The sequence below is a fragment of the Penicillium citrinum genome (assembly GCF_028827155.1).
Source record: "Penicillium citrinum strain IBT 23319 chromosome Unknown utg000002l:1.0-3833315.0:1.0-3834789.0, whole genome shotgun sequence".
In the NCBI taxonomy this organism is placed as follows: domain Eukaryota; kingdom Fungi; phylum Ascomycota; class Eurotiomycetes; order Eurotiales; family Aspergillaceae; genus Penicillium; species Penicillium citrinum.
In genome coordinates, this window is record NW_026622687.1 from 1,918,906 (window position 1) to 1,945,609 (window position 26,704).

At 45.4% G+C, this 26,704-nt stretch overlaps 9 protein-coding genes across 9 annotated transcripts; 1 reads left to right on the plus strand and 8 right to left on the minus strand.

The window, feature by feature from the left end:
• Positions 1-46: 46 nt before the first annotated feature.
• Positions 47-2,222, minus strand: N7469_002538 (putative sucrose transporter; the record flags this gene model as incomplete). Its single annotated transcript, XM_056641458.1, has 4 exons — positions 47-1,452; positions 1,519-1,840; positions 1,947-1,986; positions 2,071-2,222. Coding segments are annotated over 4 exons (1,920 nt in total), but the record flags the coding sequence as incomplete, so codon positions are not given.
• Positions 2,223-3,046: 824 nt separating this feature from the next.
• steA (sexual development transcription factor SteA) lies at positions 3,047-5,459 on the minus strand (the record flags this gene model as incomplete). Its single annotated transcript, XM_056641459.1, has 5 exons — positions 3,047-3,284; positions 3,368-3,451; positions 3,562-5,082; positions 5,160-5,259; positions 5,336-5,459. 5 exons carry the CDS (start codon positions 5,457-5,459, stop codon positions 3,047-3,049), a joined length of 2,067 nt encoding a protein of 688 aa, XP_056503953.1.
• A 3,872-nt stretch (positions 5,460-9,331) lies between these two features.
• On the minus strand, positions 9,332-10,931 carry N7469_002540 (uncharacterized protein; the record flags this gene model as incomplete). Its single annotated transcript, XM_056641460.1, has 3 exons — positions 9,332-9,687; positions 9,743-10,810; positions 10,883-10,931. 3 exons carry the CDS (start codon positions 10,929-10,931, stop codon positions 9,332-9,334), a joined length of 1,473 nt encoding a protein of 490 aa, XP_056503954.1.
• A 2,048-nt stretch (positions 10,932-12,979) lies between these two features.
• On the plus strand, positions 12,980-13,337 carry N7469_002541 (uncharacterized protein; the record flags this gene model as incomplete). Its single annotated transcript, XM_056641461.1, has 2 exons — positions 12,980-13,128; positions 13,193-13,337. The coding sequence occupies 2 exons, from the start codon at positions 12,980-12,982 to the stop codon at positions 13,335-13,337; spliced, it is 294 nt and encodes a 97-aa protein (XP_056503955.1).
• Positions 13,338-14,065: 728 nt separating this feature from the next.
• Positions 14,066-16,389, minus strand: N7469_002542 (uncharacterized protein; the record flags this gene model as incomplete). The annotated part of the gene is made up of 15 exons (XM_056641462.1): positions 14,066-14,229; positions 14,327-14,446; positions 14,509-14,583; positions 14,641-14,780; positions 14,845-14,932; positions 14,994-15,047; positions 15,120-15,174; positions 15,238-15,423; positions 15,482-15,509; positions 15,564-15,629; positions 15,679-15,756; positions 15,810-15,856; positions 15,922-15,949; positions 16,011-16,104; positions 16,176-16,389. 15 exons carry the CDS (start codon positions 16,387-16,389, stop codon positions 14,066-14,068), a joined length of 1,437 nt encoding a protein of 478 aa, XP_056503956.1.
• A 1,589-nt stretch (positions 16,390-17,978) lies between these two features.
• Positions 17,979-18,688, minus strand: N7469_002543 (LITAF-like zinc ribbon domain-containing protein; the record flags this gene model as incomplete). Its single annotated transcript, XM_056641463.1, has 2 exons — positions 17,979-18,219; positions 18,279-18,688. 2 exons carry the CDS (start codon positions 18,686-18,688, stop codon positions 17,979-17,981), a joined length of 651 nt encoding a protein of 216 aa, XP_056503957.1.
• A 1,149-nt stretch (positions 18,689-19,837) lies between these two features.
• On the minus strand, positions 19,838-20,461 carry N7469_002544 (uncharacterized protein; the record flags this gene model as incomplete). The annotated part of the gene is made up of 1 exon (XM_056641464.1): positions 19,838-20,461. The coding sequence occupies one exon, from the start codon at positions 20,459-20,461 to the stop codon at positions 19,838-19,840; it is 624 nt and encodes a 207-aa protein (XP_056503958.1).
• A 3,078-nt stretch (positions 20,462-23,539) lies between these two features.
• N7469_002545 (uncharacterized protein) lies at positions 23,540-24,193 on the minus strand (the record flags this gene model as incomplete). The annotated part of the gene is made up of 1 exon (XM_056641465.1): positions 23,540-24,193. The coding sequence occupies one exon, from the start codon at positions 24,191-24,193 to the stop codon at positions 23,540-23,542; it is 654 nt and encodes a 217-aa protein (XP_056503959.1).
• Positions 24,194-25,481: 1,288 nt separating this feature from the next.
• Positions 25,482-26,406, minus strand: N7469_002546 (carbon-nitrogen hydrolase family protein; the record flags this gene model as incomplete). The annotated part of the gene is made up of 2 exons (XM_056641466.1): positions 25,482-26,294; positions 26,365-26,406. The coding sequence occupies 2 exons, from the start codon at positions 26,404-26,406 to the stop codon at positions 25,482-25,484; spliced, it is 855 nt and encodes a 284-aa protein (XP_056503960.1).
• Between the last annotated feature and the right edge of the window lie 298 nt (positions 26,407-26,704).

Consider the following 26,704-nt stretch of genomic DNA (forward strand, 5'->3'; position numbering starts at 1 on the left):
TCAAGGATCTGATGAATACAAGATGATTGTATACAATCATTGTGAATCATCGTGTACCTTCAGCAAGCCTTTTAGTCAACCACGCAGCACAAAGGGCAGCACATCCAGCAAATCGTAGAATCCACCCCACGCTATCATCCCACGGTTCACCTCGTGGCTTTTGAGCAACCTTGAATATAGCGCTGCAAATCAAACTGGAAAATATCTGAGGAAAAGAGATAGCCACATTATGGATACCCAAAATGATACCGGCCTGTGCAGTGTTTTCATCTTCGGCTGCAGACCAGGACCGAGCGTTTTCAATGTCATACTCATGATCGTGGTCATCAGTGTCTTCATGCTCATGCTCCCCATGATATTCGTGTCTATCCTCTGCATCTTCACCAGAAACAGGCTCGTATGTCCCAGATCCAGTAGCATTCGTGCTCTGTGTTGCACGAGGAAATCTTGCCCCGCGGCGCTTGAGACGATGTTGAACATCAATGAGAGCAACTTCGTTCGAAATAAGGGAAAATGGTATCCATAGACCCACGGCCCAGCAGATCCCAATAAGGCCAATTATAATTGATCCTGCCGGATAGTATGAGACGAATATTGTGCTGAACGTGCATACTGCAAATAAGAGATGAGACAAGATCCAAGTTCGACGAAGTGTCAAGCCAGGAATCTGAAGACGCGACAGCCACGTTGACTTGTGATCTTCTGAGTCACTCTTTCCGGGCATCGCATCAAGTAACGGTTCAGCCGCAGTACCTGCTGGCATTGCTGAAAAGGAAAGGCGACGTAATTCAGGATGCGCCTCTTGTTCCTCTTGTGTCGAATGTCGTGAATCCTCGGTATACTTAACGGCACCGAGCGCTTTTTCATAAGTAGGCACAACAAAAAGCGGAAGAATAATGTTCGCCAAAAAAGAGATAACAGCATAAATCAAAAGTGCGAATGTTCCAACGCGGGTAGCTTCTTCCCACGCCTTATCGATTTGGTCCTCCGACATGTTTGGGTGATCTGCAAAAATCGGGTTTACATAAAGCTGGCCAATGTATGTTGTCGCATAGTACAGGAAAGGAAACCACCCCACCCAGGCAGCAACCTGAATCTTACAGATCTGAGCTATCTGCGGAGGTAAGTTTCGGATGGATTTGAAGACATGACGAAAGAAAGAGACGAGTCCTAGTCCCTCTGTTGGCGGTGACCCATCTAGTCGAGGATCGCGTTCCTGAATATATGCGCAGCTAGCTCCCAAGGTGACAGCTAGAGAAATCGAGGCAATAATCGAGAGAACCTTGAACTGTGTATTTCCCAGGAATGGCAACAACTTCGGCAAGTCCATATATCCAAAGATATAGCCTAGAATATTGCCAACACCGGTGACACGACCAGCCCACGCATTTGCTAGTTCTTGTTGATGAGCTGGGCAATTATCAAGGATAAACGCTCGAATCCCAGCTTGAACTAAAGGAATGAAGATTAGAATGCGCCGAAAAGAAGAAACAAACCAAAGGGAAATGAGAACCATACCTGTATTGATCGCAAAATCTAAGGCATACATGAATATCGTAGCAACGATAATACTCATGGTTTGAGCCCCATTTGAATCACGATCAACGCCAAAGATAGAAAGAAACCCACCCACAAGGTCTCTCGTCCATGCCAGGGCAAGCAAAGAGGTGATAGTCCCCGCAGCCCCAAATATCATGAACGGCTTACGCTTACCCCAGGGCGAGCGACAGTTATCACTACGAATGCCAATATAAGGTTGAACCAAGGTCCCAGTGAGTGGACCTGCAATCCAAACAAAGGCGAGGAGGGCTTTGCTCATACCCAGAGATAACAAATAGGGCTATTTAAATCGTATACAAATTAGCATATTCACAACAAAATACTCCATCCACAGACGAGTTTGAGGTCGTGGGTTGTGATTCTAGGAGGTAGATTCCGGAACTTACTGATCCATTCGAGAGCTCCACAGACCAGACAACCTGGAGTCTATATTTGATATTGTGTAAGCACATACTTGCACAGTTTGATTCTGCATACAAAACAAACCAAAAAAAGGAAGATTCAACTTACCCCCCAATAGAAACTGTGAGTAGAAATAAATACCAACCACTCTTGGACGAGACGTCAACTTCATCCCTCCTTCCAGTGTCATCTGCCAGATCCCCCCCCACCCTCATCAGCCCTTTCTCCTCGTCGTGTTTCCATACGAGGCGAGTTCTAGCTCTAGGTGAGTCCCAGCTCTCCCTTTAAGCTAGACCTAAGTACTTTCAGTCTAGTAATTGTGTACGGAGTGAGACCCCGGAGATGGCTTGAGATAAGAGCTGGAAGACCCACTCCGCGATCGGGGTTGATACAGACACCCACCGCTTTCCTAATATAGTTCATGGCATCACGTCAATTTGCTCGAATCACGTCGAAATTGAATTCACCATATCGTATACGGAGAAGATGAGGATTAGATATGGTAAATGAAGCTCACGCTAAGGTGCAGATAATAAATTAAGTTTTAAGCAATTTTATTCAAGTCAATTCGTTAAGTAGTCTATAGTAGAACCTGCCGTACACAAACGGCATCCAATGCCAAATTCCAATCAAAGTCCCGCTCTTCTGAGAAAATACCGGATATTCGCGGAAAAGCCCAGCCAAAAATACCTATACCTATACCTATTCCCATATGGTCCATGCCTCAAGTCCACCGCTGTCTACGCCTGATGTGCCCGTGCCCGCCGGACATATTGTTTGACCGCGGGAGTTGAAAGGCACCAAGGACAGCAAGACGATAATAACAAGGGGAAGATGGCGCTTCGAAATCAAAGCAGACCTTGCGCAAATCCCCAACACATATGAACATAAGAAATAAGAGATCAGAAAACACTGTGATTGCAACCATAGCCAAGAAACGGACACTTCGGGCCGAAGCGAAGTGTCAAAGTGTGCAGCAAAGGGAAGAAAATTACAAGACAGTAAATAACAAGACGCCATGGCGCCAGCGAAGCCATACAATGAACCTGTGCCAGAAACCATTACCGAACAATTAAAACTCGAGTCACAACTGCTGCTGGAGCATTTGAGGAGCAATCATGTGGGAAGCTATGCCTGGCACGGCGGATGGAATGCTCATGGTGGTGGCCATGGTGGTCATTGCGGGCATGCTGACCATGGGGTGATGGGCTTGAGCGGGGGGAGACGACTCGGGTGAGTCAAACTCGCCGTCGTTCTCGAGATCATCCTCTGTTGCGAGAGCAGGTTGACCATCCTGTTGGGCCTCGTGGATCCGACGATGTCTGAAGTAAGGTTAGCACGATGAATGGAATAGCCAATCAAATTATAGCGTTGCGCATTGAGCATGAGGAGGTTGTAAGCTTACTGTGCAAGATTATCGGAGCGAGAGAAGGCTTTGCTGCAGTATGGGCAGGGGTATGGGCGTTCTTGGGTATGGGTCCTCACGTGCCTACGCGCCCAAGTTAGTCGGCGGCAATCGAAACAATCACATTATGACAGGCTGCAGATCTAGCCCCCACAATTGGGACTGAAGAATCCAAAAATAGAATCAAATCTTACCTTTTGAGATGTTCTAATCTCTTGAAGAGTCTGCCACAGGATGGGATTGGGCATGAATGGGATTTTTGCGGGTACGGACCCAGCTCCATCATGGTCGCACTGCGAGCCCGGCGAGCGGGACCAGGCCCTGACCTCTCTGGTCGACTAGTGCTGTTTTGAACGGTGTTCTCCAATGCTGCACTGGTTGGAAGCGCCGCCAAGTTATCTGCTTGATTGCTGAGTGGCACGGACTGATTGCTAACAGACTCGTCAAGATTCTGCAGGGGAGTTCCATGACGGGAAATTTCCTGAAGAAGATCCTTTTGCGGAAGCATCGAGGAGTAAGCACGAGAATAATCTGGGGCGACCTCCTCGCCTTCAGCGACCGGGGCCACAGAGCTCGAGACCGAGCGACGCAGGTCGCTAGGCCGGTGTGCAGCATAGGTAGGAGGTTGTGGTGCCGGAGTGCCATGAGCAGACCCGTGCGCTGTGCCGGACATGCTGGAGGCACCCGGCGTGACGGAAGGACGGCGTCTGCGTTGCTTGTATGTTGGTGAGCCCTCAATGACAGAATAGGGATTAGACGAGAACGATCGAGACGCAGAAGGGTAGTGGCCACTGGCGAAATTTGACGGAGGCAGCTGCATCATAGGGTTATACGAAGCCGCGTTCGAGAGATCGGGGATCGCGGTGTATAAGCCGGTATCTTCGTTAGCAATATACGCAGGCTCGGCTCCAAGTCCGACCGAGTGCTGTGGTGGAGTCACAGGTTCGAAGGACAAGCCGCGGTTACTGTAATCCTCATATTGGGAGGATACAAAGGACGGAGCGGGGGAGTATTCGTAATAGGTCGGCATAGACGAATGGCGCTGGTGGAGGCGAGCCATGGGCATTCCGTTGCGATCGTACTGTACGGGGCCGTAATCCTGCTCGCGCTTGATGATCCCCTGGACGAGGTTATTCGTCAAGGGAATCTGCGGAGCGCCGTACATCGTCGGGTGACCCGAATCGTCCTGGAGCAGCGGAATCGCTGGGGGAGCCATCTGAGGAGGAGGCATTGCGTCAACAGTCCGAACCGCGGGGGAACTGGGCTGGCCATATGTCGTACTTGCGTGGGCAGCGAATGAAGAAGAATTCGCTTGTTGCGCCTTGGTCAATTGCTCGTAAAGGGACTGAGACGAGTCGAATTCGAAAGACATAGCAGGTTCGCTCACGGCGACCGTTGTCGCTTCTTGGTTCATTTTCTCACGCTTCAGGTCGCGCTCAAGCGCATCGAGGAACAATCGGTCGTGAGGGACACTGTACCAGTAGAACACCTTCTGCTTCTTTTGCGTGCGAATGCAATTATTTTTGTACAGAAAATCCAGAAACGCGCTCTTGGGCTCTTCGAGGGTCGCATCGGTGCCGGCTTTGAGGTTTCGCAGATCGGAAAAGATGCCCTCCTCAAACTTTTTCGAATTCTTCACGGGACGACCAAACGCCTGAAATCGGAACGCAAGGCAGCGAACGATGTCGGTACCCGAGATATGAAATAGATTACTCCTGCAGACGCACACTTGAAGTCAGCTTTGGCCTCTTCGTTGCGAAGGTTGGCCAGTTCTCTGGGATCCATCACTAACCAGAGAATACACGAGACATAGTCACCCGTTGGGAGGAGGAAACGACGAATAAGCTGATCGGGCTGCCAGTCGACAGGAGCTGATAGAAGGAAATATTTCACTTGCGAGAGGCACAGAATATCAACAGGACTGCCACTTTCAAGATGTAGCCAACCGAAGATGATACAAAAACATACGATTATCCACTTGCTGCAAGGCGACTTGCGCATCATGCGGGAGGCTATTCTGCGCTTCTTGCGACAGCATAAACGTTTCCGGTTTCTGCGGGGGTGGCATCGGGGCACCCGGTTGAGGATACATGATGCCAACGCGTGTTTTTCTGCAAGGGAAGATCCGATCAGCAAACAGGCGGAAAAGAGCAGATAGTTAAGCGCAGCGATAAACAAAGAGACGAAGAAAGACAGAGGCATCGCAATATCAAACCAAAATCATCGAGCTCCTCCTTTTGCAAACTCCCTTCCAGTGTTTTCTTACTTGACATTGCTGTGGCTCTGAGACATAGAAGGGAAGATGCAGCATACTCACCGAATGAGATCGACTATTTCAGATTGCGGAACAACTGGATGTCAGATAGAAAAGCGCAGAATGTCGAACGAGTCGTTAATTAACCAGTCGAACTCTTCTTTTCACTTTTTGTTGTATGATCGATTTTTCACCGGGGAAAATGTCGATTGGATGCGAGATGTGGTAAGGAGCGATTATACGCGACTACCGGATAGATTCGTGATTGCGTTGAGATAGAGGAACCTGCCTCATAAGATGCCAAACGCGACAAAGAGAAAGAAGAAAGAGAGATGTCAGAGATTTGTACTGGACCAGCCGGTAAAAGCCTCTGTGGAATTCGCACAGCGGAAGAAAGAAACGAATGAGAGAGAAAAATCTCGAGAAGAGTTGGGATGAAGAGAGAAAGAAGGGGAGAGGGGAAAGATGCACAACGTCAGTCTAATAAGTACAGTACGGGACCGGATACTGTATTGACAGGTGTGTATTGCTATAATACCGGGATGAGAGTGAATATTACAATGTACCATACTGTACTATACATACAGCACACCTTTTCTCCACCGGACGAGGCTGGTTGTTTGTCTATTTTTGCGTCTCCCTCGAAAATTAGGAAATGATGCACTCTACATTTCACATCACCGACCACTTATAGACGACAGCAGTATGGACTGTACAAATCCACACCTTGCCTTACAGCTTAATTTCTTTCTCTCTTTCTCTCCCCTTCCACTTCACCATCTGATTCGATACATCCCACGCCACTACCGGTGATGACTGGTGACTGAACTGCAGGATGTCTGTGCATTTCGAGGGGATCACTTCTTCCCGTTTCAAGGCTATTGTGACCAAAATACTACACACCAACATCCATACACACATACATTGTACCCAACGGGAGTGACCCAGTGGAGACCTGCCAAGCACTCCCTCGCAAGTCAAACTGGCACTGCACTGGTGTTTCAGAGTTCCCAGTGGGCGCTTACATGCAGCCATTGAAACGGGGTTGCGCTGGTCCACTTCTCCCACTAAAACCGTTGCCCCAAAAGTCCCAAAAGTCCAGTTGCGCCGAATCTCACCTCCCCCCATTTCTGCTATTTCTCCGATATTCCAAGCCCTGTGCTTTCGGTCTAAACGGCTGTGGCTGGAGCTGATCTCTTTCCGGTATTCCCGACCTGTGGAGTGTATAGTTACTAACAGTACGGAGCAACCTGGTCTAGTGCACGACAGATCAGAACCGACGAGTCGAAAGGGAATGGCATGCTACTTGCTTGCCCCGCCCTCCCTTCTCCAGTCCCCCTATCATTGCTCGAAGAAGGCCCCGGGAAATTGTTTCCCTCCCCTGTATGATACCTCTCCAGCGTCATGGGATGGAAATATCTGGAGTGCATGCACATTCCGCAGTAGCTTCGACTCTGCAGAATTACATTGCCGAATCTCTGACTACAATCTTCATTGACATACGGGCAGGCCTAATTTCATTCGGGCGAGACTCGCCCGTACCTGGTACCTGACCCGCCCTTTAGATTTGGTTATGTCATTTGACTCCGTATAAAGATCAACATTCTAGACCTGCCATTCGAATTCGGGCCCATGATATTTTGGTACTGCAGTACATGGTACGATTGCTACGAGTTGGAAAAATTATTCAAGTGACAAAAGCTTGACTAAACCGAGTCTAGGTAGTTAGCAATTCCCAGTCTTAATCACCAAAATATCGTGGGACTCACATGGCCTCGGAGAAACCTTTTTGCGATTGCGGCTATACTCGAGGTAAACTTCTGCGCCGAGAATGAAAAAAAATTAAGGTGAAAATATCGGTGCCCCGAATACGGGGCTCTACATTTTGAGAATCCCCTCCCATTGTTGCTCTCCCAGATCTACACGCCCAAGCCGGATCGCCCTTGAGAACGCGGAGCTTAAGGTTGTCGCATCATTGTATTGTGTCTCATCCTCCAACAATGACGATCGCCGGACGGAGTCCGTGATGATACGAAGTCTGCCTAGTACATACTAGGTATATTGAATATGGAGAGCTCTGAGCTCTCCACGGAGGGTATGTCTTACATTTTCTCATGAAGAACGAACTAGATCGCACACCTTTACCCAACCAAGCAAGCTCAATCCTCGAGAAAAGGGGGGCACTCAACAGTGTTGTCCCGTGTGGACTGTTCAGGAGTCGTTAGTAGTAGATTCCTGAATGAAGTTTCAACAAAGTGGATTTCTCAGCACCCCCTGGACTAACAAAACCTAACTCTCGGACGGGTGGAGAGTATAGGGCTTCTGGTTTGATCGTCCACCCTGAAACAATCTAGAAGTTCTAACCCTTTAGCCTTGCTCGTACTCCATAGACCGTGGGTCTTTGCATCGTTCTTCTCGTTTAGAATTCCTATGCGGTGGCTGGGACATTGACCGGACTCCTGCGAAACAACAAATGAGGAAGCTCAATATACATAGATAGTAAACCTAGATTTTATGTACCAGCATGCAGAATGCTATTCTATTGCGCTACACCAATTTCTACACTCCATATTCAAACCCGAGTCGGTTGGCCCCTGCGCAAGACGATAATGTACATACTAGTACTCCGTAGTATCCTCTCTCAACAATCAGATTTCGCTATGCCGGTCTCAAGATCCGGGCCACTACAAGGTTTACCGGGCGTTTCCGTGCTACATGTGGACATGATCCTCATTTGATCAGCAGTGGAGTTGATAATGATAATCGTCATAGTGAAATGCTACCTTGAACGGTTTACAAACTCAACTTCAAAATGAAATTTGTTTACTGATGATGATCTACTCCGTACACTTCGTCTAAATGTCCTCTCGTATAGATTTTGCCTTACGTTCGTTCCAAGGATCACAAGGTCAATCAATCAATTGAGACTAGCGGATGCGAGAACCGTTCTATACCACATTCTGGAAAATCTCCGCCCGACTCGTGCTGTTTGCATGCTTAGCAAAAAGTATATTGCCCTGACTTAATCCGTATGGAGTGTCCATGTGTTCCACTTCTACGGAATAAAGAGTCATAATCATAACCCCCTTTTTTAGGGTCCGGGTCACCCGTGCCGACGGCCATCCAGACAATCGCAATATAACTGGTCAGTTCTGCGGGTAAAGTACACACTGTCTACTCTGAAGTCCGTGAGGAACCAACACGGAGTACATGCGAGACACAATTCTTTGAAAATACGAACAAGGTTCAGTCCGTCCAAGTCCGTCTGTTTCTGATCTTTCTGCAAGTGTTCTCTTTCAAAATCGGTTTCCGATACAGTATCCTCTACTCCGTATCCACCTAGAACCAGCGCTGACAATGGCCATTTCCAATGCCGAGCCTCACCCATGTCCATTTTGGGGTCATAAACTCCAACTAGACACACTAATTACCGGTGGGACCTCTTGAATCTCGTGGGTTCGCATGTGGCGACGAAAATAACATACTACACGCCTTTGAAGTTCTAAGAATAGTCGACTTGTTGAAGAGTTTTCGTTTTTTATTTCATCTCCTTCCATGGTATTCGTTTCAGTTCCTGGTTTTTACTTCAGAATGAGATCACTCGATTCCAGTATGTACACTTCTCAATGCTTTTAGTATGTACTTGTAGTAACGGCACACAAAGGTGTAAATGCGGTACTAGTAGTCTGCCTAGACCACAAGTCTTAGTATCAAACCGAGTCAATGCTTTTTCTCCTCTTCTCCAGCATAGCCTCCTTCATGAACGGACTCCTTGCCCGAATCTGCTTCCCCCACACCACGAAGAGAATCGGCGCCAGAGATAACGCTAAAGAGATGAACGCAAGAAGCGTACTGGCCCAGTTGAAGCCAAGCGTTGAGTACATGCTCATAGCAGCCAGGGGAAGAAATGCCGAGAATGTATTCTCCCCACAGGCAATGATACCGATGGCTGAGGCCGCGTACTTGCTATAAGCATCGACGACATAATCGGAAATCCCCGTTACAACAATAACACTGCCACCGCCAACCATGGCGAGACCGATAGCGGGGGCAATCCAGGGAAGATCTGGATAGGAGGTCCAGGCGTATGTGAACATCCCCCCCGGAGATGCCAAACATACCGCCAACGATGGCAAGGTAAAGTCTAGCTTCAGGAATAGGTTCTCCGGGAACTTCAGTGTTCCTCGAAGCTGAATCAAAGTACAATTTCCCGGAGAACAGAGTCACGATCCATCCTAGAATCTCTCCGACAACAATTGCAGACTGGACATAGCCGGCTTGCGCAGGCGTCCAGTCGTAAAGTCCAGCAAAGACCTGTTCAACTGACTGCGTGAACAAATAGAGAGTTCCAACAGTGAAAGCGGACCAAAGCGTCGAGACAAAGACCACTGACTCGGTGAAAAATAGCACAATAGGTCTTGACGCACTCCGAGCTACAATCTTCAGCATCGATGTTCCTTCACTATCAATCTCGTGTTGCGTGTACGCCAATTTTCCGTCCTTCCTCAAAGCCTTCGCTCGATGCGCCAGGATAGCAATACCACGGCATTCCTTAAACAGGAAAAAGTACATCGGGAAAAGCGCACCATACCAGATCAATTGCAGGTAACCAATCCATCTCCATGAAAGATAGTAGTAAATCGGAGCCCCAATGACAGGACCAATACTGCTACCTGCGAGGTATGTCACAATATAGAGGCTAACAGGGACATTCCGTGCTTTCTCGCTATCCCATACATTCCCAATGACCGTAGCCGATGTATTTGCCAAAATCGCAACACATCCACCAGCAAAGAAGCGAGTTACCACAAGCGTAGCGAAATTCTGCGCCACGGCTTGTGGAATAACGAAGCAAATGAAACAGAGGTACGTTGTCAAGAAAACCCATCTCACGCCAAAGTCTTCCATCAATGGAAGAATAAGGAGAGAAAAGCACCCACCACCTACAGCCCAAGATGTAACCGGCCAGTAAGAATGAGGGAAAGATGCATCGGATATATTGAATTCAGCATTAATGGCTTCATGTGCAACGGTGATGATCGTTCCATTCATCATAGTTATAAAGGTCGTGAATGCCGCCAGCGCTGTAAGGGTCCATTTTTTAGATAAAGACCAGTTATACGGGTTTCCAGGATCTCTGTCCCCATCCCAGGAAACGATTGTAATATTGCTCGCTGAAGCATGATGTTCTGTTTGGTATTAGCATATTTTTTTTTCGATATTTTGAGATGTTCCATAGGTTTTCATGCCATGGCCCTTACCTAACGTCTGATCATCGTGGCCGGAGACATCGCCACGTGCGAAGACCATCTCCTCAAAAGATCGCTGAGAGAATCTATGCTTGAGACCGTGTTTCGAGCGGCCTCGTGCAGCACCGGAGTATCAGGGACTTTCTTGGCTGCCACAGCCTGCCTAATGGAGTGGTGAGGAGAAACAAAGCAATGACCTCACAGGGTTCTCCGGGAACAGAAACAATCCACTCTGGGCCGAGTGCAACGTATAGATCGAGAGTAACGTTCTACCTTCCCCAGGAGTTCTTTATACCAAAGTCGATTACCAATGCTAGGAGGAATAAAAAAGAACAAGAAGAATTTAACTGGAAAGTCTAAGGGAAGACTTTTTTTTTTCTTGTTCACATTTTGCGAGGACGAGCAGGACCGCGCGCGGACAAAATTCTCGGAAAGAAGAAATCCACCTTCTCCAGATAATGACTATTTCGGGACTAGTGTGGAGGGGACTTTTTCCATTCACGACACGCTGGTTCGTCGGTTCTGCTTCGACTAGCAGATCATTCGTGATTATTCTTAGAGGAATCGATTTGCTAAATGATTTTCCTCCCCGCAATATCCAAGTCGCTGGCCATTCAAGAAATGCATAGTACTAGAATCGGGGAGATCCTAGCCATCCAATGATATTGGGCTTCTTTTCAGTGTATTGTCTAACATATGTACTATATCTCGTACATATGGAGTAGACTAATACTATCATAGAATGATTTCTCAACAAATCTTGATAGACTCGTACTACGTGTAATATCCTGTTAGTACTACTAGCGCTAATAGGATAGTAGACTATAGCTTAAGAAAATGTAGACTCTAAATCACTCAAAGAAGAGCTAGACCACGGGTAGCCTAACTGGAGCTGATGCACTTCAACCCAAATAGGGAGGAAGAAAATATACTTGGTTCCACGACAAGCATCAATACCAAGCCTTGCCAAGATATAAAACAGGAGATTCGTCTCACCGTGCTTCACCATTCACTGGTAGTAGCATTAGACCATTCAAGAATCCCAGCAGATCAGTAATATAGCCTACTATACATAGGCCTATATACTGAAATGAGACATTTGCTGCCTAAACCGTCTTGCTGGATCGCACCTTCCTCAACGATATATCCCCAGTGCCTTCCTTTTCGGGAACTTCCAACTCTCCCACCTTCCGCCTTTCTGTATCATTTCTATCCCTCATTCCCTTCATGAGATCTGATCTATTTAACTATTCTCTCTTGAATTACGGACTTACCTCATTCATTCCAGCTGCCACTTCTTTCAGTGGACCATAAACTGGCTAGATACGAGCTAGATGTTCACTCCACCAGAAACCTGGGCACCGACTGTGGTGATTCCTGAACTTGAAAACCTCCCAACTAGAGATCAAGTGGGACACAAGTCGTTCCGGCTATCCATGACTATGGGCATAATCTTTCACTTAAAAACAGAAACTCGATTTATTTCATATCAAGACTGGAAAGAGAACTCACCTACAAACAATGGCAAAAAATAGATACTCAATTACATGGGATGCATAAAGAGACTAAGCAACTGGTGCAATTGCAAGATACCACTCTCAAGAAACAATTCCAGGCATGTACACAAAAGCGAGTTTAGACAACAAACCTCTGTATGACGTGAAAATCATATGCGAATGGCTGATCAATGAGAAAGTTCTTCCGGATATTCTAGCATTATATGAGGCAAAAGAAGATCAATGGTGCTACATGTCCAGTGGCGCGCCTTTTTTCTTTGACATCTATAACAAATACTCAGACTGAAAGATAGCAAGTACAATCTTTACTACTGCATAGGCAATCAACTTGAAGACCAACTTTGAATGATTCATCCCAATTTCAAAATTACCTGGAAGCAGGTACTAATCCTTGATATCAGCTGTGACGCTCGAAACAAGTGTTTATATCATAGGTTTGCCACTTTGAATCTCTCCCCGCACTTGACCATATAAGCTCCTGGAAGTTCGTTCAACTCCTCTCCCAGACACTTTATATACTACTTCTTTGAAAAAATACCATCATTGCTCTACTAAAACACGAGCCAACTCAGCTTCACTACTAATCATCAAAATGGTCGGAACCACCGTCGACAATAACCCGCTGGACCCAACATACGCCCAGAAACGTACATCCATCGATGGCAACGAGAAACAAAATACATCGACACGCAGGATGAGTGATCTTGAATCAATCGTGAAAGATAGTCAAAACGTCGCGCCGTAAGTCAAGAGTATCAGTCATCATCATACCTTTAATTTACAGATTACTGATGGATGATCACAGTTCTTCTCAAGCAATCTGTGCAGAGCTCGCGCACGAGCATGCTATCGAGGACCTTCATCAAATCACCGACCATATGTCAGACGATGACAACCCCGCAAGAGGTATTTCCTTGCAATTCAAAGACAAGTTCATATGGAGATTCTAACTAGTAATTTGTATCAAGGTCCATTCTTCCCTCAAATCTATCCTCAACATACTACGGAGCCGAAACTGGACGAATAGATAGATATTGTGAGCTGGGATGACGACTGAGATGAGCGCGATGCCTGATTATTATTTGTGATTAAGCATGATATGTAACAATGAATGAAATGAATCTATTTTCGAATCTTTCGTATTCTTCAATATAAATGTATCTAGTTCTTTGGTGTGTATTGCTGCGGCGAACTTTGAAGATGAGTAGTGGTGATGTCAGAGTGATGCCCCCGCATGGCTGGCTGGTCGGCTTGACATCACCTCATAACGTACTATGTTAACTACATAGTATAGATTAGAATAGTATCAAATTGTTTATTGGTAGTGTAGCTGATAATCCGAATTGGCCTGTGAAACTGATTCAGTAGAAGGATGTCACAATTACCCGTACTTTAAATAGGACGATTAGTATAGACTAGATAGAGTACGTCTTCCTAATTCGCATTGTCTCAAGGAAATAGAAACTTCGTGTAAGTTTGGACTATTAGTCCTATATTGATAGTTCCCTAGTAAAAGTTTTATAAATGTCATTTGGGCCTCTAAAATGCTATGCTAGGTTGTGAAAGGGTGTTACAAATGTACCAGCTCCAAGAATCTAGTATATGGTGAACAAAGAGACTTCTCTAATTACTTCACTCGTCCGAGATGAACTCAACATACTAAGACTTGGAAAGATACCTATTTAGCCAAGGAAGTTTCTTTGACGACCAATCCGTTCTTTCCGAAATTCTCGACCGCAGGCTCCTCTTCATCACGTCCTTTCTCTTCAGACACATCACTGCTTCCATGTTCAATGGGAGTATAGTCTTTAATCACCATCCAGGTGGGTAGCACAGCAAGTCCTAAAATGACCAGTTCATCAGCATGAAACACTATCGTTAGTGGAAACCCCTCTTTCCTTCGGCCTTTTCCCAGTCGACTCCGAGATGATAAACTTACCGAGGAGAATAGTGTTCACAGCAAGGGGAACTCTTCCACCATACCACTCTTTGGTATTCAGTCCAAAAGAAACAGCCTGTGAGAAACTTTCTTGTCCACGCAAGATTCCAGATAGTCGGGCTATTCAAGTCAGTAAAACCAAAGCCTTGCCAGAGCCCCAAAGTCTAATGACATCAACTTACATAGCTCAGAGATATTATCTGTCATTGTGGAAATCAGATAATACATCCAATTTTGCAAAGCTTGTCGTGAGAACTCTGTCGCATGAATGGTTAGATGTAGAGAACTCAATGGTTGCAAAGAATCATTCTCACCCCAAAGTATAACCACGAATAATCCTCTGGTGAAGCCCTGGTCAGACCAATCCAGAGAGGGAGGATTGGCGGTATAAATTTCTTGAACTACCCATCCATATACCCAGGCTGTGATATGAAGAAAAATGACATAATAGAAACTAATAGGATGATGTTAGCTAGCCATAATGGTATCAAAAGGATATTGCGTCAAAGCGTAAATACCTATAGACGATCCGATGCTTCACCGTCACTTTCTTGTAATCCAAGAATCGACTAATAATCCAAGATGAGAGAAGCGTTCCAATGTAAGCTACCGATATTCGTTAGTTCTGCTAAAGCCTTCACCATTATTGCATAGAGGCAAAACTCACAAACAAATCCTATTAAAGCCCGGGCACGAACGCCAAAGTAGTAGACTTCAAAGTCTGTTGATAAATTTTAGCATCGTATTAACTCGACAAGCTCAGTAAATTTTGGCTTCAGATGGTAAAACTCACTTCCTTGATACTGATTGAAGTACGATGCCCAGAAGACAGGAAGAAGCATGAGAACCTAAATTTTATAAAAGTTCAGTAAATACTAGAACGCATGCTTTGAAGTATTTAGAGAACCCACTTCTTTGCGGCAGGAAACTTTCCAAAGTTCCTTCATCTCGGCAGTCCATGAATCCTGTAGCACGATTTTCACCTTACTGCCATCGCCGCGTTGAACCTTTTCAGGCGGCGTTAGAAAGACAGCGAGTGGAGCAGCGACACATTGTAATGCAACGAAGATTAGATAGGTTTCTGAGGAAAACGTAAGCTGAAATGTTCAATTTAGATAGGATTCAAATCATGAAGTTAGACCAACCAGAACCAACTTTTCCTTTGCTCTTTGAGACAGCAGAGCTTTGAAGACATTAGTTTATTGAGCGTTAAGCTGAAGAAAAGGAATTTTCCTACTGGTTCAGGCCAAGGACAATGGCGCTACCGAGCAAGGGACCGCCTGTTCGAAACCAAAGCCAAATGCTGCAAATTGTCAGAGATATCCAACAGTATTCAGTAATGTTGCACTCACTTCATATACTGGCCTCGTTTAGCAGGCTCGGGGTATCCCAGAGCCACTGCACCTTCAGAAGCCCAGAAAAGCCCAGCGCTAGTTTAATGAGTATATATCTTTCAAATTCGTACAAAAGAACTCAAACTCACGAAAGTCCACATGCAACGGCTCCAACGAGGACAAACCATTCATTTCCCTTAAACAGAAAGATTAGAATTTCGAAAACAAAGTTGTTTTTTTTGGGATAGACAATATACTCACATAACGATTATTCGTATACAAAGCAGCACTAAAGTCCAATATATCAGTTATGATTCCCACAAATCAGTATCCAAACAGAATAACCTCACGAGTAGATCGGATATCCAACAGCACCCAATACCAACGTCCAATTCATTCCAATGCGATTAGCAATTGGACCACCAAATAGACACAGAAAGCCCACTAGAGCAACAAAATCAGTCGGAAGTTCCCCGATATATTCCACGAACGCTTGGAATATCTGGATGACCCACTTAGTCCAAATACAAGAGCATTTGCCGCATTGACAAGGTAAGGCGTCTCTGCACCTCCAGCTCCGAGAGAATTCATGGCATTCCACAGCCCAGGGGCCATGAAACCCACGCCTCCAATGATGAATGCATTGAACAGAGTCGTTCGATACCAAAGACGTTTCGTTGAAGTTCGTGCATCCTCGGCTGTCACCGATATCGGTGCCGATTCAGTCATACTGAGTGAAGATTCGAAACAGTCACGATCTAAAAACCCAGAGTGACAGATTCCAAGTTCTTCTCTGTTTTGGATATTGTCTTAATAGTCTACGGAGTATATCTAGTTCTTATTTGAATATACACACAATCTCGAGCCATTGCTAATTCATTAGCATGATGGCGTGCTGGCAACAAAGAAGAAAATTGTGTTAAGCGTATCTCCAAAAACCCGGGTCCCTCTCCACAGCGGCCCGCACATTCAAAGCTGAACCAATAAATATTGAAATTTGATGTCTGCCAATGCTGCTAAATATTCAAGACTTTTCCATATCGCTGCTAGCGTTCGGTCAATACCGCTTCTTTCCCTACTTTGGTCGGGTCTGAAAGACGTGCTTTCTCTTGGGACGTTGTTGTGGACGCTTATTGACGGATCTAGACAGATTCCAGGATTCTTGAAGCCAAGGCTTTGGGGTGTTGAGGTTGCATTCTTGTGGGATTAACCGGCCGCTCTGTCGTATATTTTAAGATGATGGTGGTCTAGATTTGAATGACTTTTGGCATTGTCTCCTTGTAAAGTTCTCGTGGATACTTACTGATGTGAAGAATCAAAATTCCATAGTCTGCTGGTATGTAGAACTCTGTAATAAGATGGTCGTGCCCTCTCTAAATCCATCGTAGGAGGTTTGATACAACAGCTATGAATGATAACACAAGGCTTCTTCTTGAAATTCAGAGGATATCGGTGTTAATAGTACTAGGATTCTCCCTTTGAGTTTATGCAATTGCTAATATTTCAAGTGACAGCCAGGACTATGAGAATCATGCATTAAAAAAGCTATTAGAAAGGGTCCTTTTGTTTCTATAAGCCACGGGGATTATGATGCACATACATAATACCAGATGTAAGTCCGTCAAAGGAGGGGAGAAGGTATAGTCTTGGAAGTCGTATCTTTGATTCCTTCGGAGTTTGTCTTAACAGGCAACTGTGCTATAAACCAGAAGAGATTACGTGCAAATTAGAAAGAATGTCGTCGTACTAAGTACCAATATTGGCGGGTGAGAACCTTAATTGGACTTTCCGAGGCTATTAACGAAGGGTATAAAAGCCTCGCTTATCATTCTACTCGATGCCCAAAAAGACACCAATTCTGTAATAGAATGTGCGAGATCCACCAATTTCAGGATTGAATTCTAGACCCAAACCTCACTCACTAGTCCCTACCAATATCTCCTGATCGACCGTATGAATTACGGATAACCAACTCGTCCAGAAACTGGCATGAAAGAAAATGGTTCCCGAACTGGGAATAATTGCGGGAAAAAATATGACAATAAAGTTCAAACTGGCGCCATAAATGGGTTTGATATTGGTCAGTGTTCAAAAAAAGGGATAGATTAAGTATAAAACCTATTGTAAACAAACGCCCCTCCTTGCCAAGGGGCTTCGAATTGAGCCTCACGCCTCGACGTGGGGGCCAGGGTATTTTCATGAGAAAAAAAAAAACGAAAACATCTCAATACCAGCACCAAATCAACTCATTATGATAAAGCTTTCTCCCGAAAAGGATAAAAATGAAAACGAAATCATTAGGCATGAAAAAAAAAAAATTAATGCTTCACGCTAGTATCCTGAGTCATTGCTACCGGCTTGGGTGGCTGCACTGCCTCGGGTCCGGCGACCGCAGGGGGTTGGGGCGAAAAAAGTTGCACAGGACCATCATGCGCTCGGATAGCAACGAGATTATTGCATTTTGTACAGAAATGATGGCTATCGTGGCACATTTCCATGCAAAATGGTAGAAATGCGAAACAAATACCACCCAGGAGACAGCATCCCACAGCAGCCATTCTATAAAAGATATCAGTACACAAAGATTGTCAGCGGGTTTATTTCTGTCAAAGACGTACCCTGTAGCGCTAGTGCTCTCCTTTTGTACTCTTGTCATTGCCTCTTGGTAGCAGAAGGGACAATTGATCAGTCGCGGCTCTTCATTGAGTTGATTCAGTTCGACGGTTCTCGAAACGACAAGACCCTGTCCCGGCTGAGGAATTGGGGCTTGGGTTGCAGCCTGCCATGCGGTCTTTTCCTGAGGAGGGGCACTTTGCTCATATGTTGGAGGCGGTTGAGCATGAGGAGTGACAGCTTGTATCTGCTCCTCTGCAGCGCGGGTTGTTTCTTGATTTGCCGTTTCCACCGCGGTACTGGGGTTTGCTGGCGTCTCTGATGTTTGCGTCGTCAAGTTGGTCTCTGGAGTGGCGGTCGTCGTATCAGCCGGCTGATTGACCGCTGGAACTGCCTCCTTGTGATCCATGCTCATTACTGCAACAACTCAAAGAACCGAGATGCGATGAAAGAGAGATAAAGTTATTATTCGGCTGGAAGGGTTGTTACCGGGGAGTATCGCCAAAACGAGGGAACAAAGTAGGAATCGTCCAGTTTAATGCGGGAGCCAGTCAAAATTTATACGAAATGTCCTGCAGACCAAAATAACCCTCAGCCTCACTCTAAACTCCGTAAGGAAGGTATCTAAGCCGATCAAGGGAATACGGGTGCCCTGGCCCCCGGTTGATTTAGGAATGACCCTTTGAGCCAAGGCGACAAGGGATATGCTCGTATTGTGGACTGAACACTCTTCCAATCAACTCGCACACGCCCCTCGATTTAGCGAGGTCACCTCACAATGCAGTGTAATCGCCCTAACCGTTGGATTATACCTCGTGGCGTGCCGTGTCGGTTTTCTTTGACACGGCTGTCCCTAGCTAATAACTAAACTTGGACTTATCCCATAGACTTACAGGGGCTAAAGTTTGTGACCCACTTCTTGCGAGTGACTCAAAGAAGGTGAAAACAATTTTATCTGCCACATGTTTGTGTATCAGTGGTAGTGAAATGTAATTGTAGGTTCTAATGCCTCACTGATCATGTATTTCACAAATATCATTACATTTGCCCGATCCTTGTATGCGACATAAATAGCTAAGTATTCTACCCATGCGTACATAGAACGCAGCCAACCCTTTTGCCCTTGGGGCTGGAGATAGTCTCGAACTAGGAGGGCTCCTATACAGAATATTATGCTCAATACCACGATACTTCAATTATCCACACATATAGATAAAGAGATTAGTTCTAATGACCTCTGGGTGTAAGAACTTTTACGTAGTCAAATCAAAAGATGAGTTATATGATATAGCGACTAGCAATTCATAAAGCTGGATCAGTTCCATGCTTATAATCCTGCGATTGGAAATGACTGCAGTAGATTGTGGCGGAAAAACTATATTTGCATTGGGAAATAATGTTATCTGAAGGAAAACATGAACATTTTCATTGGAGACAAAGGTGCATTTGGTTTGAACAATCACATAGTTCTAGCAGGCGCAGGCCAGATTCCATCTATCCTTTGTTTTGCAGGATCCTTGTACTGAACAATCTGATGAAGCGTTGCAAAAACAGATGGTTTTCGCTAGGGCTTGCGTCTCTGCTCTTCTGGCAGATCTCTTTGTGTAAGACGGGCGAAAAGTAACGGCACAATGTGCTTGATATCTACCTTAAGAGATCCCAACTCTTTACTTATAGCATTTGCTGATTCCCATAGCCATATGAATGGTCTTTGCAGGTTGTACGACCGCAGTGATTCTTCGTCAACATATAGAAAGCAGTCCATGCGCAGACCTTTTGGGTATTCCCCGTTCGCTCTTTTAGAGACGAAAGTGCTCTCCATATCTGCGACATCTTTCTCTATCCAATAAAGGGTGAATTTGGGGAGATCTTGTTTTCTAGTTGGTGGGGGATGGCAGTTCAAGCCATGGCGAGTAGCAGTTTCGATCTGCTCTTTGAATATTGGCCATTCATTTCCGATGACACTTGGGATAAAGAAAACAAATCCAAAGACTGTATTTGCGGGATTTTTGATCACGTATTCTTGCCAAGGTATTTTCATCGCGTAGGCAATGTTCCTCCAATCATCGGAATTATGGAATTTTCTTGCTGCAAAGTAATTGGCTTGGAATGGTTTTGTGATTGCCCGAGCATTGGCTCGAGCAATTTTCATATCTTCACTCCAAGCAGCTCGTATGTATTTCTCCATAGTTCGCGATCGGTCTCACCTAGACGTGCTGCGAAGTCCTCAAGGGATGTACCAATAAACCCCACTAATAACACAGTCACCAGTGCATCTAAAGCATCCGATAACTCTATAATAAAATCAAACAATCTCGCTGAGCCCGCAACTTCTTCAATAATGACGTCCACAGTAATCGATTTAGACTATCCACTCCCGCCCCGATTTGACGATGATGCGCACCTCTTTCGGTGTCCATGTTGCTGTGAAGCACTTCCTGCAAAAATGGACGACATGAATAGATGGAGGTCAGTCTCTTTACTCAAGTCAGTTTACAGAAGACTAATGCAATGATAGGAAACACATCACAGATGATTTGAATCCATACAGCTGTGTCTTGGCCGGTTGTGATCAACCATATGTCCTTTTCAATACAAAGGAAAGCTGGCGGCAGCATGTACTGAGCGATCACAGAAGCATAACGTATTGGATTTGCTTTGCCTGTGGCGATAGGCTCCAATTCAATGACGAGAAGGCCTTTCTAGAACACCTAAGGTCTATTCATAAAGCTACCATTCCTCCAGACCAGATTCCAGCCCTCGTTAAATTGTCTCAGAGAGCTACACCAGAAATAAGTCGCTGTCCACTTTGCAATTGGCCTGAAGAAAGGGTCAAAGTGGACAAGGAAGTGCTTCTCAATCATATTGCCAAAGATATCCATTCTTTCTCGCTTCGGGTATTGCCATGGGCCGATGATAATGGCCAAGAGCGGGATGAGAGGATTCACGATAGCTCTGAAAAGGTTTACGAATGGTTGGTCAACAACGAAATCCAGAGGGATCCAACAAAAGAACGACCTTTTGGAAAGAGAATTTGTTCCCGGTATTTTCACCAAAATGCCTATTTTGCTGAGAGCTCGCAGGGATCGTCATCAAATGATCCTATTTCCGAAAGTTCGCGAGGGGAAGAGCTGGAGGAACCCAGAAAAGAAGGGGAGACGATCGTTCATGAATCTCAAGAACAACATGATGAAACAGATGAAGACCCAGTTCTAAATCCCGTGGTGTCTAGTCTGGGGGCTTACACTGTAGGCTGGATTTCCGCCCTACCCACCGGATATCGTATAGCCAAGGCGTTTCTTGACGAGGCTCATGATAATTCTCTGTTGCGTAACATTAACATGCCAGAATGTTCACTCGGCCGGATCGGGAGTCACAATATCGTCATTGCTTCGTCGCCCACTGGAGAGTATGGCAAATTAGCAGCATCAAGGACAGCAGAATTAATATTGAAAAGCTTTCCTAATATCCATTTTTGTCTCATGGTTGGCATCGGGAGTGGCGTGCCTAGCCAAAATCACGATATCCGACTGTGAGATGTTGTGGCAAACCTGAAAAACGCCATGGCGGTGTTATTCATTTTGACTTTGGTAAGGCAACACAAAGTCAAGATTTTCGATACACAGGTTATTTTGCCGAGCCACCTGCTATCCTACAAATAGCATTAAATTCACTCAAATTTCAATATGAATTCAAAGGTCATAGGCTTGAAGCCGCGGCTAATAGCTTATTTGAGAGGTTCCCAGGGCTACAAAAAGATTACCAGCGCCCAGACCCTGCGAGTGATCGGCTATATCAATCTCATATAGTTCATCCCGCCGACAACAACCTACCGTGCACTATAACGTGTGGAGATAGTCCATCTTGTCTAGTTTCACGCGCCCCGCGCGGAGAGGACGAGGAAATCCTGCAATTAATTACGGATTGATAACATCAGTAGATCGAGTGATGAAAGATGCATCAATCCAAGACAAATTCGGAGCAGAAAACGACGTTCTGTGTTTCGAAATGGAAGCGGCAGGATTCATGAACCACTTTCCTTGTCTTTTAATCCGAGGTATTTGCGACTACGCTGACTCACCCAAAAACAAAGGTTGGCAGGGATATGCGTCAATAACGGCAGCGACTTATGCTAAAGACCTTCTATATGGAATTCCGGACAGGGAGTGTTGCAACAGGAGAGAGCGATAGGTTTGACGAAAAAGGTAGATGACGATGTTGCTGTCACATTTGGGTCGCAGAAATCCGGCCTGTATGTTGGTAGGGCTGATGGTAATGTGATCGGATCTCGTTCTGGGGACAAGTGACTTGCCTTCATCGAACAGCGCCAGGGGCGCAATATGTAGAAAATACAATGATTTTAGGTCAACTTTTATCTCGCCTTCAACCAAGTACATCGCCTATCTGCCTTGATGAGAATAATTTCCTGATGGTCATATAGAGGCTCCTACGTAACAATGTATCATCTACATTATCAGTATTTCTCAACTCACGATATCACAAAACGAATCGGTCAGAAGCCCCAGAAATAGATTTTGATAATGCACGTTTACTTTACAATACAAATATGTTGGAAAAAGTCCTTTCTGCCAGTCATAAATAAACCAAGTTCCTGGGAAATGGACCAGGATTTACCGTCGAAGAATATTCCAAACTTGATTTTCTTTGTTCTTATTTTCTTTGCAGGATTAGCGATGTCTATCAGAGTGGAGAAGGCTGTGGAGTCGAGCCTTACTCCTAAATCTCCTCTGGTGGGTTACCCTTAACATTCGAGTTCCTCCCAGCACCTACTATTATCTCAAGCCAATCAAGTATGATGGAGATAACAATCAATGGACTTTACAACCTACCACTTTCATCAAAATCGTACAATTTGACTTTCAGCTAGTACGGAGTTTTCGATATTTCCATCTTCTCCATCTCCCAGACATCGTGAGTATCCTTCGATTGATGTCTTACCCAAATAACAAAGCAGTATCAAATGTGAGGAATAAACATAAAATGTGTTGAAACTGGACACTAGTCCCCATGAATTGGTTGGAATCGTGAAGATACATTTTTTACTTGGATCGCATCCAATTATGGATTATTGTTCTGACGTTTCAGTTAAGTAATTATTAAAATATTGATTTATACAATGCGTTTTTCGTTTGAGCATGAGAAGATGAATCATTCAGATGAATACAAGTGATGAGAATGACAATTAGAACGCCCAGCACCCGCTCGTAATATACATTCGATGAAGTATGCATTGCTCGTTCATGTCTTAAAGGGCGAGAGCAAGACCCAGAACTCCGGCGGCGCCAGCAAGGCTCATGGCGATACCACCGGTAGCAGCGGGAGCACCACCAGTGGAAGTGGAGGTAGAAGATCCAGACTGGGAGCCGGAAGCAGTACCGGAGGTGGTGGCAGCCTTGGAGCTGCTGTCAGTGACGGTCTCAGTAGCGGATTGGCTGCCACTCTTGGTGGTTGTAGCAGATGAGCCAGAGGACGAGTTATCAGTCTGAGTGGAAGAAGCAGCAGCCGTGGTGCTAGCGGGGAAAGATGTGCCCCAGGAGACAGTCTCGCTATTGTACACGTGAATGTACATAGAAGCTTCGGCCTTGAGCTCTTGTTCAACGTAGGTTTGCGCGCTATCGGGCAGGCTGCTGACCCATGCAGGGTATTGATCGTTCGCAATGCGGCTGGCCTCAGCGTTGACAAAAGCAGAGTCGGTATACATGCTGTTTGCCCAAGCAGTGGGAGCGGCGGCGGTCTCTAAGATCTCCAAGACAGAAGTTGGGATCGAGATACCAGCATATTCGGGATAACCGCTATCATCATAGCTGTCGTCTAGAGTTGCAGAGGAAGTGGTCTCAGCAGCCGGGGCAGCGATAGCTGCCGAGGCGAAGAGTAGAGCGGCCAGAGTCTTGTACTGCATATTGAAGCTTTTGCAAATAACTGCGAGAAGTAGGATATTAGGGCTTTTTTAATAGTAAAGAACTCGCTGTTGAGAAAATCTAGCTCAGCCCCCGGGGGGAGAGAACAGGTCAGTATTAATAGTCCAGGCACGGAACCCGGAGTCAACTCCCTGATGTCTAAAATTAACCCCAATCTGAGGCTCTAGATCCCAGAAATTCCATGTTTTTCTTTTTTCTCACAGGGTCAAAGTGGATACCGGACGCAGCCCGAAAACCTCGTTTGCTCCGAAATTCCAGCACTATCATATCTTAGCTCCAAATCATTAACCAATCACCATGTATTCGCCCCCAATCTAATCTGAAAAAGGCAAGACGCTTTGATTCTTGTCGGACAAACACCTTTCAACGTGTGGACGAATCTTGTTCAGGGCAGGCGCAGTAATACGCCCCCGCGGTCTGATGATTGAAACTATTCAACACACCGAACGCCACAAGCCTCAATGCCCCTGGGAAATTATGCGGGCTTTCCAGTCCATTCTACATTGGAGTTCTCCAGAAAATGTCGGGAATTAGGCAGCCTGACGGAATGGCCGGCATTTGTAACGCCACTTCGCTTGCTCATTTTGATCTTATCCCCGGATACCTTGGACCCTTGACTTTTTCTAGCATACTGCGTACTGCTGATTGCTGTCCTTCTTCGTTATTTTTTTAAGCCCTGTAACCATGTTATTGATGCCACTTTGGGCAGAGCCTATCCTATGCCTCCACTCTCTTACACTATTTTAGTGTACATACTAACTACCCTAGTGCAATTGTTATGAAAGCACCATTATTGCATCTTCCAACGTTGGCTAGAGAACAAAAATCAATCACTTCGGTCTCGAGCTATCAGCTTGAACCTGGAAAGTATTGCATATAATTTTCTTTGGAAGGTCTCTTCTCATAATTTTGGGCGAATCCCCCCTGCGTTTCTACTTGCGCCTTTAATACATCGAGGCAGTTATCTGCCACTGTTAGCTTTTTGATAGTTCAACCATACTACATGTACAATCTCTCATAATAGGACGAGCATAGAACAGATCATCTTAAATTTTTTTTATTCGTGGGTGGTACTGGTTATGTGAAGCTATGGTATCAGACCAGAGACGAAAACCTAGCTTCAATAAGAGATACGATGTAAGCTGAATTGCTTCTTCACTTGGAGAACACGAGACTTAACAGAGTCTGATGCTTCGATTATAGTGCTTTGTATTGCCCGTAGATTCGGTGCACCATAATATGAAAACTCCAGCATACCTATGCTGAGTATCATCGGCGATAGCCATAATGCCAATCCGGGCTAGCTAGATCTTCACGAATTTTGTACACACTTTCCGCCTCCTCCAAAACTTTCATATCAAGCGACACAATCTTCATACCCTCATCACTATTGTCGAATCTATCCACGCAGCCTAAGAATGGCATTGCAACTTGAGAAAGCCCAGCAAATCCCTCACTTGCCGGTCCAGCAACATTGCAAAACAAAACCGCACAAGTATTCTCAAATGCGCGACTCACAACAGCAGCGTCCAAAAATTTACCCTCCGACTCTGGATTATATTTCATGCCGATCTCAGACGCATCACTGTATCTCCAGAAAGCGGGCGTAATAATCATCTTCGCACCTTGAGAGATAAGTTCTCGAAATGCTTCAGGAAATGCTAAATCCCAGCAGATAAGTAATCCCACTTTGCCTAGAGGTGTATCGAACGCAATATGGCGAGTATCATTGCTGGAACCCTTCACGAAAGGTCTTTCTGGATGCCATAAATTTTTCTTTTCGTATTTTCCTCGTATGTTCCCTTCGTTGTCGATGAAGTAAGCTGAGTTGACAAGGGTGTTGTCATTGTGCAACTCTCCAAGTGAGCCAGGTACAATGCAGATATTACATTCCTTTGCCAGGCGACAGTATGCATCAAGATATTTCTTCCAGTTGGCGCATCGTTGTCGGATTTCTGGGTCATGGCTAGGGTAGAAATCGGCGAGGTGGTATTCCGGGAGAACTGCCAGATGTGCACCAGTAGAAGCAGCCTCCCTGATAAAATCAATTGCTCGCCGGTGATTTCCTTCTATTTCGTTAGGCTATTGAACGCCACGGTTGTCAGTGTACTGATATTAGCAAACAAGATTGACTAGGTAAGCTTGCTTATACCTTGGGACAAAGCTGTATGATTGCAACTTTGCAACTCTCCATCTTTGAATTTTGACTGAAAAGAAGTTAAGTTCTGTTTTAATGATATAGAGTGTATTTCCTGCAAGGATTCCTTTATCTTTATACTACTACGGAATATCGGTAGCGAATATCTTCCTATCGGATGCTCCCCGCTCCCACCTGATCTTCCTGGCTTGCATACGAGCAAGTCATTCGCTCTATGACAGCTCGGCAAAACCACTGTAACCTTGACAAGAAAATTCAGTTGGTTGGCTAGTTGTGCCGAGGATACGAAAGGGATTTGGTACGCTTTTCAGACAACTCATGCGCAAGGCGAGGC